Source organism: Cherax quadricarinatus, chromosome 78 (genome assembly GCF_038502225.1).
Source record: "Cherax quadricarinatus isolate ZL_2023a chromosome 78, ASM3850222v1, whole genome shotgun sequence".
Lineage (NCBI taxonomy): Eukaryota > Metazoa > Arthropoda > Malacostraca > Decapoda > Parastacidae > Cherax > Cherax quadricarinatus.
Genome location: NC_091369.1, coordinates 4,646,989 through 4,660,846, shown reverse-complemented (window position 1 = coordinate 4,660,846; position 13,858 = coordinate 4,646,989). Strand labels below are relative to the sequence as shown.

The 13,858-nt window shown below is 44.9% G+C and overlaps 1 protein-coding gene across 2 annotated transcripts in view; it reads right to left on the bottom strand.

The window, feature by feature from the left end:
* The window catches only part of LOC128701570 (uncharacterized), a 52,940-nt gene extending 39,315 nt beyond the window's left edge, over nt 1-13,625 (bottom strand). The window contains exons 1-2 of one of the 2 annotated variants that reach the window (XM_053795340.2): nt 13,342-13,625; nt 10,556-11,743 (exon numbers count right to left, since the gene is read on the bottom strand). In XM_053795340.2, coding sequence (XP_053651315.2) covers nt 10,556-11,442 — 887 coding nt within the window. In that variant the 5' untranslated portion in view covers nt 11,443-11,743; nt 13,342-13,625. The remainder of the gene's footprint in view (nt 1-10,555; nt 11,744-13,341) is intronic. The other variant, XM_053795341.2, reaches the window with a different exon arrangement.
* Nucleotides 13,626-13,858: the final 233 nt, after the last annotated feature.

The following is a 13,858-nucleotide window of genomic DNA, read 5'->3' as shown; positions in this document are numbered from 1 at the left end:
AAAACTTTAAGGGTGATGGACTGATTACATCGTCTTCAAGTCTCTTCTGCTTCTATCAACTTTTCTGTACTCGACTGAAGAAGCCTACTGTGTAGGCGAAACGTTTCGAAATAAAGATACCTAACTGTTGCATATGTGTCTTAACCTAACAACAGCTATTTGGAAAAAGGAGAAAAACCTAGATGTATGTATATATATATGCATGTGCGTGTCTGTGAAGTGTGACCAAAGTGTAAGTAGGAGTAGCAAGATATCTCTGTTATCTAGCGTGTTTATGAGACAGAAAATATGACTCAGTTTTTAGCAAGCCGCTAACCAGACTGAGAGTCGAAGATCAAAATTAATTTTTTATGAGAGAGCCACAGAATTTGGTTAACACAAGCCTATCTGATGTTATCCTGACGCCAAATGACTTCGAACAGGCGATAAATGACATGTCCATGCACTCTGCCCACAGGGCCAGACTCATGGAACTCCGTGTTCATCAAGAACTGCAAGAAGCCCCTATCACGAGCTTTTACCATCCTATGGAGAGGGAGCATGGACACGGGGGTCGTCCCACAGATACTAAAAACAACAGACATAGCCCCACTCCACAAAGGTGGCAGTAAAGCAATAGCAAAGAACTACAGACCGATAGCACTAACATCCCATATCATAAAAATCTTTGAAAGAGTCCTAAGAAGCAAGATCACCACCCATCTAGAAACCCATAAATTACACAACCCAGGGCAACATGGGTTTAGAACAGGTCGCTCCTGTCTGTCTCAACTATTGGATCACTACGACAAGGTCCTAGATGCACTAGAAGACAAAAAGAATGCAGATGTAATATATACAGACTTTGCAAAAGCCTTCGACAAGTGTGACCATGGCGTAATAGCGCACAAAATGCGTGCTAAAGGAATAACAGGAAAAGTCGGTCGATGGATCTATAATTTCCTCACTAACAGAACACAGAGAGTAGTAGTCAACAGAGTAAAGTCCGAGGCAGCTACGGTGAAAAGCTCTGTTCCACAAGGCACGGTGGCCTGGTGGCTAAAGCTCCCGCTTCACACACGGATGGCCTGGGTTCGATTCCCGGCGGATGGAAACATTTCGACACGTTTCCTTACACCTGTTGTCCTGTTCACCTAGCAACAAATAGGTACCTGGGTGTTAGTCGACTGGTGTGGGTCGCATCCTGGGGGACAAGATTAAGGACCCCAATGGAAATAAGTTAGACAGTCCTTGATGATGCACTGACTTTCTTGGGTTATCCTGGGTGGCTAACCCTCCGGGGTTAAAAATCCGAACGAAATCTTATCTCGCTCCCATCTTGTACCTCATCCTCATATCTGACATAGACAAGGATGTCAGCCACAGCACCATGTCTTCCTTTGCAGATGACACCCGAATCTGCATGACAGTGTCTTCCATTGCAGACTCTGCAAGGCTCCAGGCGGACATCAACCATATCTTTCAGTGGGCTGCAGAAAACAATATGAAGTTCAACGATGAGAAATTTCAATTATTCAGATATGGTAAACACGAGGAAATTAAATCTTCATCAGAGTACAAAACAAATTCTGGCCACAAAATAGAGCGAAACACCAACGTCAAAGACCTGGGAGTGATCATGTCGGAGGATCTCGCCTTCAAGGACCATAACATTGTATCAATTGCATCTGCTAGAAAAATGACAGAATGGATAATGAGAACCTCCAAAACTGGGGATGCCAAGCCCATGATGACACTCTTCAGGTCACTTGTTTTATCTAGGCTGGAATATTGCTGCGCACTAACAGCACCTTTCAAGGCAGGTGAAATTGCTGACCTAGAAAATGTACAGAGAACCTTCACGGCGCGCATAACGGAGATAAAACACCTAAATTACTGGGAGCGCTTGAGATTCCTGAACCTGTATTCCCTGGAACGCAGGAGGGAGAGATACATGATTATATACACCTGGAAAATCCTAGAGGGAATAGTACCGAACTTGCACACGAAAATCACTCACTACGAAAGCAAAAGACTTGGCAGACGATGCAATATCCCCCCAATGAAAAGCATGGGTGTTACTAGCACGTTAAGAGACCATACAATAAGTGTCAGGGGCCCAAGACTGTTCAATTGCCTCCCAGCATACATAAGGGGGATTACCAACAGACCCCTGGCAGTCTTCAAGCTGGCACTGGACAAGCACCTAAAGTCGGTTCCTGACCAGCCGGGCTGTGGCTCGTACGTTGGGTTGCGTGCAGCCAGCAGTAACAGCCTGGTTGATCAGGCTCTGATCCACCAGGAGGCCTGGTCACAGACCAGGTCGCGGGGGCGTTGACCCCCGGAACTCTCTCCAGGTAAACTCCCTATGTTGTATAAATTTACCTGGTTATATGAATCTTATTGTAGCCAGCCGGATCAGTGGCTCAAGCACTGGCATGGATTTTTACGACTCGCTTGCCGCGAGTTCGTTTTCCACCCATACCGTAGACATACTAAGGTTCTTTTACATCACACTTGTCATCACATATAGCGTAAAGATACAAGCTAAAATTAGGCAATCAATCATCTAAAAGATAACGGTGTATTGATACAAAGCTCCGAGGTCACATGCATAGCTCCTGATGACACACAGAGATGTGAAAGTACTTGAGATAAAGATTTCCACCCTCCGTGGCTTGTGATGTATAATGTGAATATCAAATGTAGCGAACCTGGATAAAGTTTGTTAAAACCTGAGTCACACTCAGCCTGGAGAGTGACCTGATAACTAGTATACGGTGGTGCACCGGCGTCCGCAGAGCAGGTAAAAGGTGGAGGTCGTACAAAACCTATGATGCTTGGGGCCCCCATCTGGACCAACACAGTATGTCTCAGATTTGAGGCCCAGCTTCCTTTTCTGGCTGACAGATTAAGATACATAAACGCCTGCAAAGTAGCCACGATTTTGCACCGGCAGCAAAGTACCCCACTGAGATTACGGATATTAGCAATCATGACAAGATCAAACTGTCTTCACTGACTACTCCTGGATTCGTTCGTTTTCTACTGTTGGGCGGAAGCTGCTGCCTATACAACTTCTTGAGAAGAGTCGTGACCTTCCTGTTGCTGGGTATCATCCACGACCTCCCTGGCGCCCATATCCGGCTAATTTGCATCATACTACTACTTGCCTCTAAGCATCTCTGCAGTCAAGACACCCTCAGCACTCATGCTGAGACAAGCATGGCACTGGCAGGACTCACATGTGCAGTATATTTCACAGATGGTTCTGTCGACCCTGACAGGAAGAGAGCAACAGCTGGCATGTATCACAATGGTCACACACAAAGCTGGCGACTCCCTGACCACTGCATGATCCTTCAAGCTGAGATGGTGGCGATTCAGCAGGCATTGTCACATGTCCTACGACATCAACCCCGACCTGTCATACATGATGACTTCACCTCTTCCATCAATACATTCTACCATTACCAACCACAGGACAATATTCACTTTATGACATCGATTCTGATCATAATAACAGCCTAAAAAAATTCAGGGTAACAGGTATCCGGGTCCAGTTGAGGGAACCAGAGCACGGATCAAGAGCCCCTCACCCAATATCTGTTGAGATTTACAGGTTAGAAATCTAACCTTAAAAAAATAAGCAGTTAAGTTAAGCGATTAAGTAAACTTTTAACCAAGAATTAAAGTAAGTTGTGGACTAATTTTCTTATTTATCTAAAATAATGTAAAAATATGTTATTATAAACTTAATTTAAGCTAAAATTAATAAAATATGATGTGTACATAAGTAATTTTATTTTTTAAGTTTATGTTATTAAAATTTTATGTACTTTTACTTAAACAAATTTAATTTTAACAAAATCATTGTTAAAAGTTATAATTTCCTTAAGTTATAGTTAAACCATTTTCTTTCAAACATCTGAAGAAAAATTACATAGAAAACCTTGCCGTTCATTAAGGTAACTATTATATTATTTATGCCCTTTTTTTTTATTCGCCGGTATTCTCCCAGCCCGGGTCTTTTCCAAGTAGTGGTGACCCGGCCTTGACTCCCTATCTGGGGAGTGTCTCGAGACTTAAGTCTCCCATGGGAGGAGGCACAAGTACCCCCCTCATCTCGGGAGTTCTATTCTATTCTATTCTATGTGATTCGCCGAAATGGTATCTTGGGAGTGATGCACTTTTTGGGTTTTCCTAAATCCTCTACACATATGCTGCTATGTATGATAATCTATGTAACTGTATTTGTGTATACCTGAATACTTACTTACCTTCTGTCTCCCTTGATTTTTCTTTATATTTTATTTAAAACATTTTAAACACTGCATTGGGCAAAACATATATATTATTATTATTATTATTATAATCAAAGGGGAAGCGCTAAACCCGGAGGATTATACAGCGCCTGGGGAGGGGGATGTGGAAGGCATTCAGGCTTAATTCGGGGAACTGGAGCACAGATCCAATTCCCTAAATCAAGAGCCCCTCACCAACATCAAGGAACCTTCCTTGAGGGGAAAACATATATAACATGTAATAATGTATAAATTCCTCACACCTATTCGACACTTAACCTGCCCTCTACAGAAATAATCCTTCACCTGAAATTCAGGGTCTTAAGGAACCCCCCATCGACATCATGCCTAACTCTTCTAGGGTAGGGTAGGTGCCTGAGCCAGAGCTTGCAGCTCACAAGACTGTCATTCCTATTGGGGCGGGGATGGCAGACCAGAGAGGCCTAGCTTCTCCCTACGAGCCCCGTGAGGGCGGGGAATGTGGCTAGGCCTGGGGACAGTTGGTCCTAAAGATGAATGAGGGGGGTACTTGTACCTCCTCCCATGGGAGACTTAGGTCTCCTACACTCCCTAGACAGGGAGCCAAGGCCGGGCCACCACTTGAAAAAGGCCCGGGCCGGGAGAATACTGGCGAATCAAGAAGAAGGAACCCCCCGAAACACCAACTCCCCCCCACCGCAACCCACTCAACCTACACACTACTGTATACATGTATATATAAATTATTACGGTGCTTCCCACATACAACAGTATGATTAGAATGAAAGCCACGGCACAGACTCTGCAGTACATCCCCCTCCCCACAGTTAGACCTACCCCATTCTCATGGCGATACACAAATCCAACACTTTCACTAAATTACACATATTATAGTAACCTGAACATGAATCACGCCAATTAACTCGCGTGTAACCAGCCCCAAAAGGGCTCACCGGCCTGAACATATTACCAGGAAACCTAAAGTTACCACTAATTACCCCTGCCATACGTTACCCCTGCCAGGCTATATAGTACTCTGCTCATATATCTATACACAAGATTCTTTACATAATTCAGATGGACACACGTTATGACATAATGTATAAAAGCACACCTAGCACTACACAAGGCTATGTACAGTCCCCAACCTAACTTCTAAAAGTCCCTTTACAACATGACATGTTACATAACATTAATACATAGATACATGGTATATATTCTCCGTTAATTATACATAGTTATGACAAAGCTGTGCGTGCATACAGTCAACAGTGGGTGAGTACAGACATTATTGTAACAACTCCAGCCTCGATTGGCACCATGCCCAGCTCTTCTAGGTCAAGGTAGGTGCCTGAGACAGAGTTTGCAGCTCACAAGCCTGCCATTCCCATTAGCCCCCTTGGGGTAGGGATAGCAGACCAGAGAGGCCTAGCTTCTCCCTACGAGCCCCGTGAGGGCGGGAAATGTGGCTAGGCCTGGGGACAGTTGGTCCCAACGATGAGGAGGTACTTGTATCTCCTCCCATGGCAAACATTAGTCTGAGATACTTCCAAAATAGGGAGCCAAGGCCGGGCCACCACTTGGAAAAGGCCCGGGTTGGGAGAGTACTGGCGAATCAAGAAGATCCGAGCCTCATCCATACCACTGTTTCAAGATTGCCCTACACAGTCGATGGTGGGCCGCTACACTGTGGACACCCTTTCAAGTGTCCTTAGTTATACATTGCCCTGGGACTATAACACTACATTACCATACATGAATCAACACAGGCTCTGATGTGTCTAACTCTCAAATGGTGCACTCAGGCATACACTGCCCACTAGTACATCCTACATAGCAATTTCAATCGCCATACGAAACAGACCATGCAAAGCCTCCACTCACCAACCCCATACCTTTCCCCCCAGAACCATTCCATGCACTATCTCACCTGGAGGCTAGCCTGGTGTATACCCCATTGACTCCCCCCTATCCTAACAGTCATGCCATACCCCTCCTTTTGCACCCACCTTGTACACTTCCCACCCCACCCACCCCTCACAAGGTCATCAAACCCCCACAGTGAGATTCCTATAACCTTCCAAAAAGTGGGTCTCCTACCGGTTTCTGTATACACACCTGTTCCTACACAACATCCTATAAAACGTTGTTGCCAACACCCTCTGCTGCATTTCCCACTCTCCCCGCCCCCACAAACTTCACAATATGTAAACAAAATCTATCACATAAGCTACTGCAACTGCCATTTCCTCAGCCTCCCCCGCACATCCAAACTGAGTGCCTTCAATACTGACACCCTCCTCCCACCCTCGCCAACACTTGACTTGTCCATTCCCGAATCCCACCCAACCCTTCACAAAAATATACCATGTGAAATGCTGTTTCCTCCTCCCTGCAGATCCCAAATCTTTTCCCCTCTACAATCTGCCTATACTGCAGCACTGCTCCTGACTGCAAAATGCCATGGAGGAAACGATACATCACCTCTCATACCCTTGGCTGGATCCTCAGCCTGCTAAAACAAAGCCAAATGCCCCCCAATCATACATTGTGAATAACCCCATCACTGGTGCTGCCACCCGTCCTACTAACGCCCTGTACAGAACCCCCACCCTCATCTCCCCAGGCTCACAAGCCATCACCACTGCACATAATAATTTCTCACAGTCATGAAACTATGTGCCCCTGTACGTGTACCACAGTGTCTCGTGCACCCTCTCCAGATTCCCCCCCCCATCATGGAAGCCCCCAACCCACAACACCTCCCATCTGATGAACATGCACATGATCAACTTACACAGGTCCAAGAGTCCTAGTCCCCCTTGATGCACCGGCAATGACACCACTTCCCTCCTCAACCATTCACAGCCCAATCCCCATAAAAAACAAAACACTCTCCTCAGTATACAGGTAATAGCTGGACCCATTAGTGGATACATTTTTGCCAAGTACCAGATCTTACTATAAAGCAATACTCTCACAACGATTGCCTGCTGTACAAGTGTCAAGTGATACAGTCTTAACGTCCCCAGCATGTTCTCAACCCAAGTCACCAACCTTTCCAAGTTGGCTTCCTGCACTCCACTCCATTCCCCCGCATAAATGATCCCACAAATTTTTAGACTCTTGTCAACCTGTGTCACCACCGAGATTCCCCCATTCGCCCAACCCCATTATCGTCGATTTCCCCACATTAACCTCCATGCCAGTCATTTCCCCAAACATTTGTACCACCCTCCCCAACCTTTCCAGCCTCATCTGCTCATCCACCAATAAGGTCGTATCATCCACATAACCCACTAACCTTGGCCACTTCTGCCCATCCACCCCCCTCCTCAACAAACCCTTTTCTCTACTATCCTGTAAAAGGGGTCCTGCACACATGCAAACAAGATCTGCGAGAACAGACACCCCTGCCGTAAGCCCCTCCCCATGACCACCTCCCCCCACCCTACCATTAACCTACACCCTAACTTTAACTCCATGTACAACATGTCTACCCATCTCACAATTTCCTCACCGTAGCCATGCTGAAGGAGGATACTCTGCATTGCCTCCCTTTCTACTGTATCATAAGCTTCCCTGCAGTCCAAGGCCAACAACGCCCCCTGGCACCCCCCTATCTTCCACAAACCCATTTAGGACCCCATGCCCCATCAACATCGACCATCCCGGTAATCCATACTGACTCAGCAACATGGCCCTATCTACCACGCACTTCATACGATTACCCAGTACTTTCGCAAATATTTTATTATATGCACACAGCAGTGATATGGCTCTATAGTCCCGAAGGGTCCTCTCCATCACCCCCTTTGGCATCAATACCACCACCGCCATTTCCAGAACTTCCCTCTACCTCCCCCCATCCTTCATCGCGTTGAACAACCTCACCGAAACCCCCCTCATTATATCCCAATGCTGCACATAAAATTCCTCTGGCAGGCCATCCAAACCCGGTGCCTTACCTCTGCCCATCGCCGACAACGCCTTCCAAATTTCCTCCTCCTCCATCTCGCCCCCCAATGCCTTTCTATCACTTCCCCCGAGTTTACACGGTATACTTGCACACACCCCCATGCTCTCCATCGTCCATATCACCTGTCCCTCCTGATAACCCTCCATCGTACTATGCACCTCCAAATGTGACATCATAGTGGCCTGTCTTCTCTGCTGCTGCCCCCGCAGCACACGCACCAAAGACTTGTCTTCCCATAACACTTCCTTGATGCCTGCCTGCACCCACACTGCCTCAAACTGCTCATCCTGAATATCCCGTATCCTCCCCTTCAACTCCTCTATATCTGCCACCTGGTATACCCCCGACACAGCCCTCCTCCCATAACAGCACCTCACTCTATCCTCGATATAATTAAACAGCCCATATTTCATCTGGTTTATCCTTTTGCCCTCTTGAACAAAGAGCTTTTGGATCTCTGGCTTTGCTACCCCATCCCACCAACCCACCACATCCTCCACCCTGTGCCCCTCTGCAGCGAGTCTTCCCCAAAAGTCAGCAAAACTCCCCACCACCTCTTCATAAGTTAAGATTCGAGTATTCAATTTCCTGTAACTTTGATGTCTTGATGCCAGTGATGCCCATCCCACCTCCACGAGTACTGCTCGATGGTCCGAAAACGCCACCGTGATGGTACTTAGAAACATGATATGCACCCTCGGTGTTATGTCAATTCTCTCCAGCAGCGCCCTGTACCCCGTTCCCACAAATATGTGTTCTACCACCCATGTCCCCCCCACAGACACATCGCTCAATTGTATCCCGAAGGAGCTACCCCAAAACCGTTGAAAAATGGCCAGCCCCCCTCGGCGCCACATTGCTCCACCTTATGACATTTCCAGTCCCCCCTATGATTGTCACAGACGGCAAAAGGTGAAGAAAATATGCTAAATCCTCCCTCACAAAGTCATTCTTCACTTCCACATCACTTTCAGCCAGAGCATATACACACACACACACAAGAGAAATGCTCTCATCCATCCACCTCCTATCCACACTACAGACCCTCCCCTGTTCACTCCTAAGCAATACAAATGGGCTTGCCTCCCTAACCAAGATCACCACACCTCCCTTCAGTTGCACTGTTGGCATTGCAATCACCTCCAGCACATTTCCTGCCTTAAAGTTGTGTTTTTGCACGAACACCACATGTACACAATGCTGGGACAAGTATGGTTACTAACGTGCGTCGATGCGTCGACACTGTTGGTATAGAGGTTCTGAGAGGGGCGATCATGCGGATTCGTCGCATGTGCTGCTCCCGGCCATCATCCGTGACACGTATGGCATTGCTGATGCCGAGTGTGTCATGGATGATGGCCGGGAGCAGCACATGCGACGAATCCGCCGTGATCGCCCCTCTCAGAAGTTCTATACCAACAGTGTCGACGCATCAACGCACGTTAGTAACCATACTGTCACACCTTCAAGCTTGCTAGGTAGACAGAAGAGGGGTGCTGCGCACGTCGGCTCACTCCGCCAGCCAGGCAGCGAATTATGTCCTGATTAGAAGGATTATTTTCCAAGGTGGACGATCAGGTGATGTCCCCTCTTCACTGATGTAACAACTCATCTACGCTGCTACACTGAGCTAAAAATTTCCACCCCGCCTTGTAATATCTTATTCATAGGTTAGAATATTATACTATAGGGGAGCAATAGACCCGTAGGACTATATAGTGAATGTAAGAGGGGTAAAGGTAATCAGGCTCAATTCAGGGAACCGGAGCAAAGATCAATAGCCCTTCATCAATGTTCAACTTTCCTTTAGATTTACAGGTTAGAAATCTAGCCTTAAAAAATAATGAGTTAAGTTCACTATCAATTGATGAATTCATAAACACTTGTTATAATTTATATATATCTTACTGTATTTATGTGCACATTTACCTAAACAATTTTAATTTTAACAACATTTTTTTCAAAAGTTATATTTTGCTTAGTTATAGTAAACACATTTTCTTTCAAATAAATGAAGAAGCGTTACATAGAAAACCTTGACGCTTATTAGGGTAACTAATGTATTATTTCTCATGCCCCTCATTCATTTTCTAATTCATTAAATCATTAACTCACGAATCATTAATTTTGGCTATATAACACTTCAATTATTTCTTTTATTTGTATGCTATAACATTTAAGATATGTTGTCTATGTAGCTTGGGAGTTATAAGTCACTGACTATTTTGGATTATCCCAGGTTCTCTACACATATGCTGCTATGTATCATAATCTATGTAACTGTATTTGTGTATACCTGAATAAACTTGTTTACCTTCTGTCTCCCCTGAGTAGCAGGATGATTTCCCAAGGTGGACGATCAGGCGAGAGAGGTGATGTCCCCTCTTCACTAATGTAACGATGTATCAACTCATCATCTACGCTGCTTCTCGCTACAGTGGGAGAAAATTCATTCTCTCTGATGTCAGGGATGTCCCCGAGGGTGTAGGTCCCCCGCGAGTCACCTGAATAGAGACTGCGAAGATTGACAACCCGTATGTGGTTTTCTACGTTGAAATCGTTGACGTTTCTCCAGGCGTAGTAGCCGCAAATCTGAGCAAACATCTGGCGGAATTTCTTGTGTTTATGGTCACCATTTGAGTCTTTCACGTCCAGGATTTTTGTCTGAATGTGTTGTGTTATCTTGGCTAGGTCGGGAGCGCCAGACAGTAAAAGGGTGACTGTGATGAACGGTCGACTGTTTGGGTATTCGGTGCCCCACACGCTGTCCATACCTGATGCCTTCGTGACACTTGACCCAAAGTTGACTCTGTAGACGAGGCTGACGAAGCAGGAGGCCAGCCAGAAGATACAGACGAAGGGGAGTACCACAGGCACGAGCAACAGCAGGAGGCCGAGTGCCAATGTTGTTTTTAGGATGCCACAAACAACATTATAAATATTAAAGTTACACTTCTTAGGGAGAAGCTTCATGGAGCGGAGAAGCTTTCCTGAGCTTCTCACTCCATTCTCCAATGCGAGGAGAGCAATGAACCCCAGAGATACATGTTGGAGAGGTAAATCAAGTCTCTGCAGCCACATCTGTTGTAGGTCCTCTGAAGTTAGAAGTGTGAGGTCGAGGGTATCGTTGGGCTGCCTGGATGTGTTGGCGATCATCCAGGAGTAGATGTGCTGCTCCACAGGGTGAACGACGCTATCCATGGTGGCTGGAGGTACAGCACAAGAAGTCGTACACAATAGTGCTTTCTGCTTTTGTATCCTTGACTCGTACACCTAGATAATGCACGATAGATCTTAATCTAGACAGATGTAAACAGTTATCAGCAGACAGACTGTGTCTTCGGCTAAGAGTCTTCCCATGCACTCCCATGTACACAATCAGAAGAATGTCACTAACTATTGGCTAGTAACCAGTGAGTATAGTTACCGTGTCGCTCGAGTAGCGGACGGAGGATCGAGCCTTCACCAGTCCTGCCACTGAATGGCCTATATATTTTTACCGCTTCACATAAAAAAATAAAAATAAATCTAGTAATTGGTTTATTTTGACGGGGAATTATTTTATTCTAATAATTTAGCTTTTGAAGTTAAATATTGAATAATGTGCAAAAAATCACAGAGGGAGTTGAATTCAATTCAAAGTTTATTCTCTATAAGGATTACAATGCTGAGTTTACAGAAATTTGGTTATTGTTTGGTTTACATGTAGTAAAATAATGATTACAGAGTGTACCACTAGAACACCTAGCATGGCTAGACATTTCGGGCAGACTTAGTTTTATTCTTAATTGTAAAATATTACAAATTATGAGGTAAGTTGGTATTATAGCTACAGGCCTTTCGTGTTGCAAACACATCATCAGGAGCTTACAATGTTGCAGAAATGAGTAAGAAATCTCAGCAGATTCGTTCAGAAGGACGCTAGCAAGCGCTTACCAACCAGTTTTCTATGGGAAACAATATATTTAAGTTAACAAATAAATACCTGTATAAATAATTCATTACGACTGTAACCACATATAAACATATCAATAGTTCATTACCTCTAACTTGTTCAGCTATCAAAACTGAGGTACAGTCCCTGGACCAATTATGTACCTTCGTAATCTTTTAACTACCACCCACAGGATGGGTCTGGTGTGCATAATATATGTAAACTAATTAAAGAAAACAGAGTAAGGTTCTATAATGTTGTTTATAGTGTAAAAACAACAGAAGTAAAGTTCGTACAGTTTACAACATAATTGACATCATTGACTCAGTATGACATGATCTGTGTTAATGAATCTACGTTAATGTTATATATTTTGTGTACATGTCTCCAGTCTTTCCATTATATCCTTGAATTTGTATCGATAAAGCCACTGGATGTAAAGTAAAAGGACACAAGTGCAACTAATGTGACATTTATTGTAGCAACGTTTCGCTCTCCAGGAGCTTTATCAAGCCATTACAGTAAACCCTGCCATCACATAGTCTCTCCTGTTATACTACACAAAGCACAGAGAGTGAACACTGAAACAACCTGCCTCATTCCAGTTTATATTTGTCCAACCTATTTTTATGTTACCCAAGTAATAGCTTTTATATCCTTTTACTCATGTACGAATTAATTGCTCTTCCATATTGTATTACTTTTGTCACTACCACTACTACTACTACTACTACTACTACTACCACTAGTGCACATCGAAATGGTACCTCACTAGTATTCACCTCACTCTGAGCCTTTATATACCCTCTGTGTCCATGTATTGTTTGTAATGGCTTGATAAAGCTCCTGGAGAGCGAAACGTTGTCACAATAAATGTCACATTAGTTGCACTTGTGTCCTTTTACTTTACATATTGTCGGTAATTCTACCAACTTTATTACAAAGCCACTGGATGGCGAAACGTCTACAAATAAAGATACCCAGATATTGCATGTGTGTCTAATTCTTCCTTGTCATATTTATCGGTCATTCAGCGCAAGTAGTGTAGGAACGATCTTCCTGCCTCTAATTGCGACTTATTCTCTGCTCTCTCAAGTTTCTTTTGGAGGAACTGAAGGACGTCGGTGAGAACTAATCCCCCAACTTGGCTTTCCTGGCTTAACAACCTGAAGTTTTTCCTCTTTCTTAAGGCGCGACTCCTCAAGATCACCTTCCAGTACACATGACAACAAGGAACTAAACGGGGACACAAACACTGCCTTAAGACTTGCTCATGGCTGCCCCCTCCCCCCACACTACCTTCTAAGACGTTGGAGGGAGTGTAAATCGCCCCTCCCTGCCTCACTTGTAAGTCTTCCTGACGAGTTAAGATTCCCACAGTGTCATCGCCCATATCTCCAGAACTACTGACCGTCCATCTCAGTGAACACAAAACACCGAACACAAAATGCCGGCGAGATCTAATTATTTGACAGACAGGGAAAAATAAGGCCGTGGAAATATGCTAGCTAGAGAGGATACCTTAGTAGTGTAGACCTCGGAATCCTTGCTAAGACGGGGCTTCGTAGCTGGCAGCTGCGTCATTACACTTACGTAGTTCGGTTGGTAGCGCACTCACTTCACACACTGAGGGCCGTGGTTCGATTCCCGGTACGGGTGTAAACACTGGGGGCGTGTTTCCTT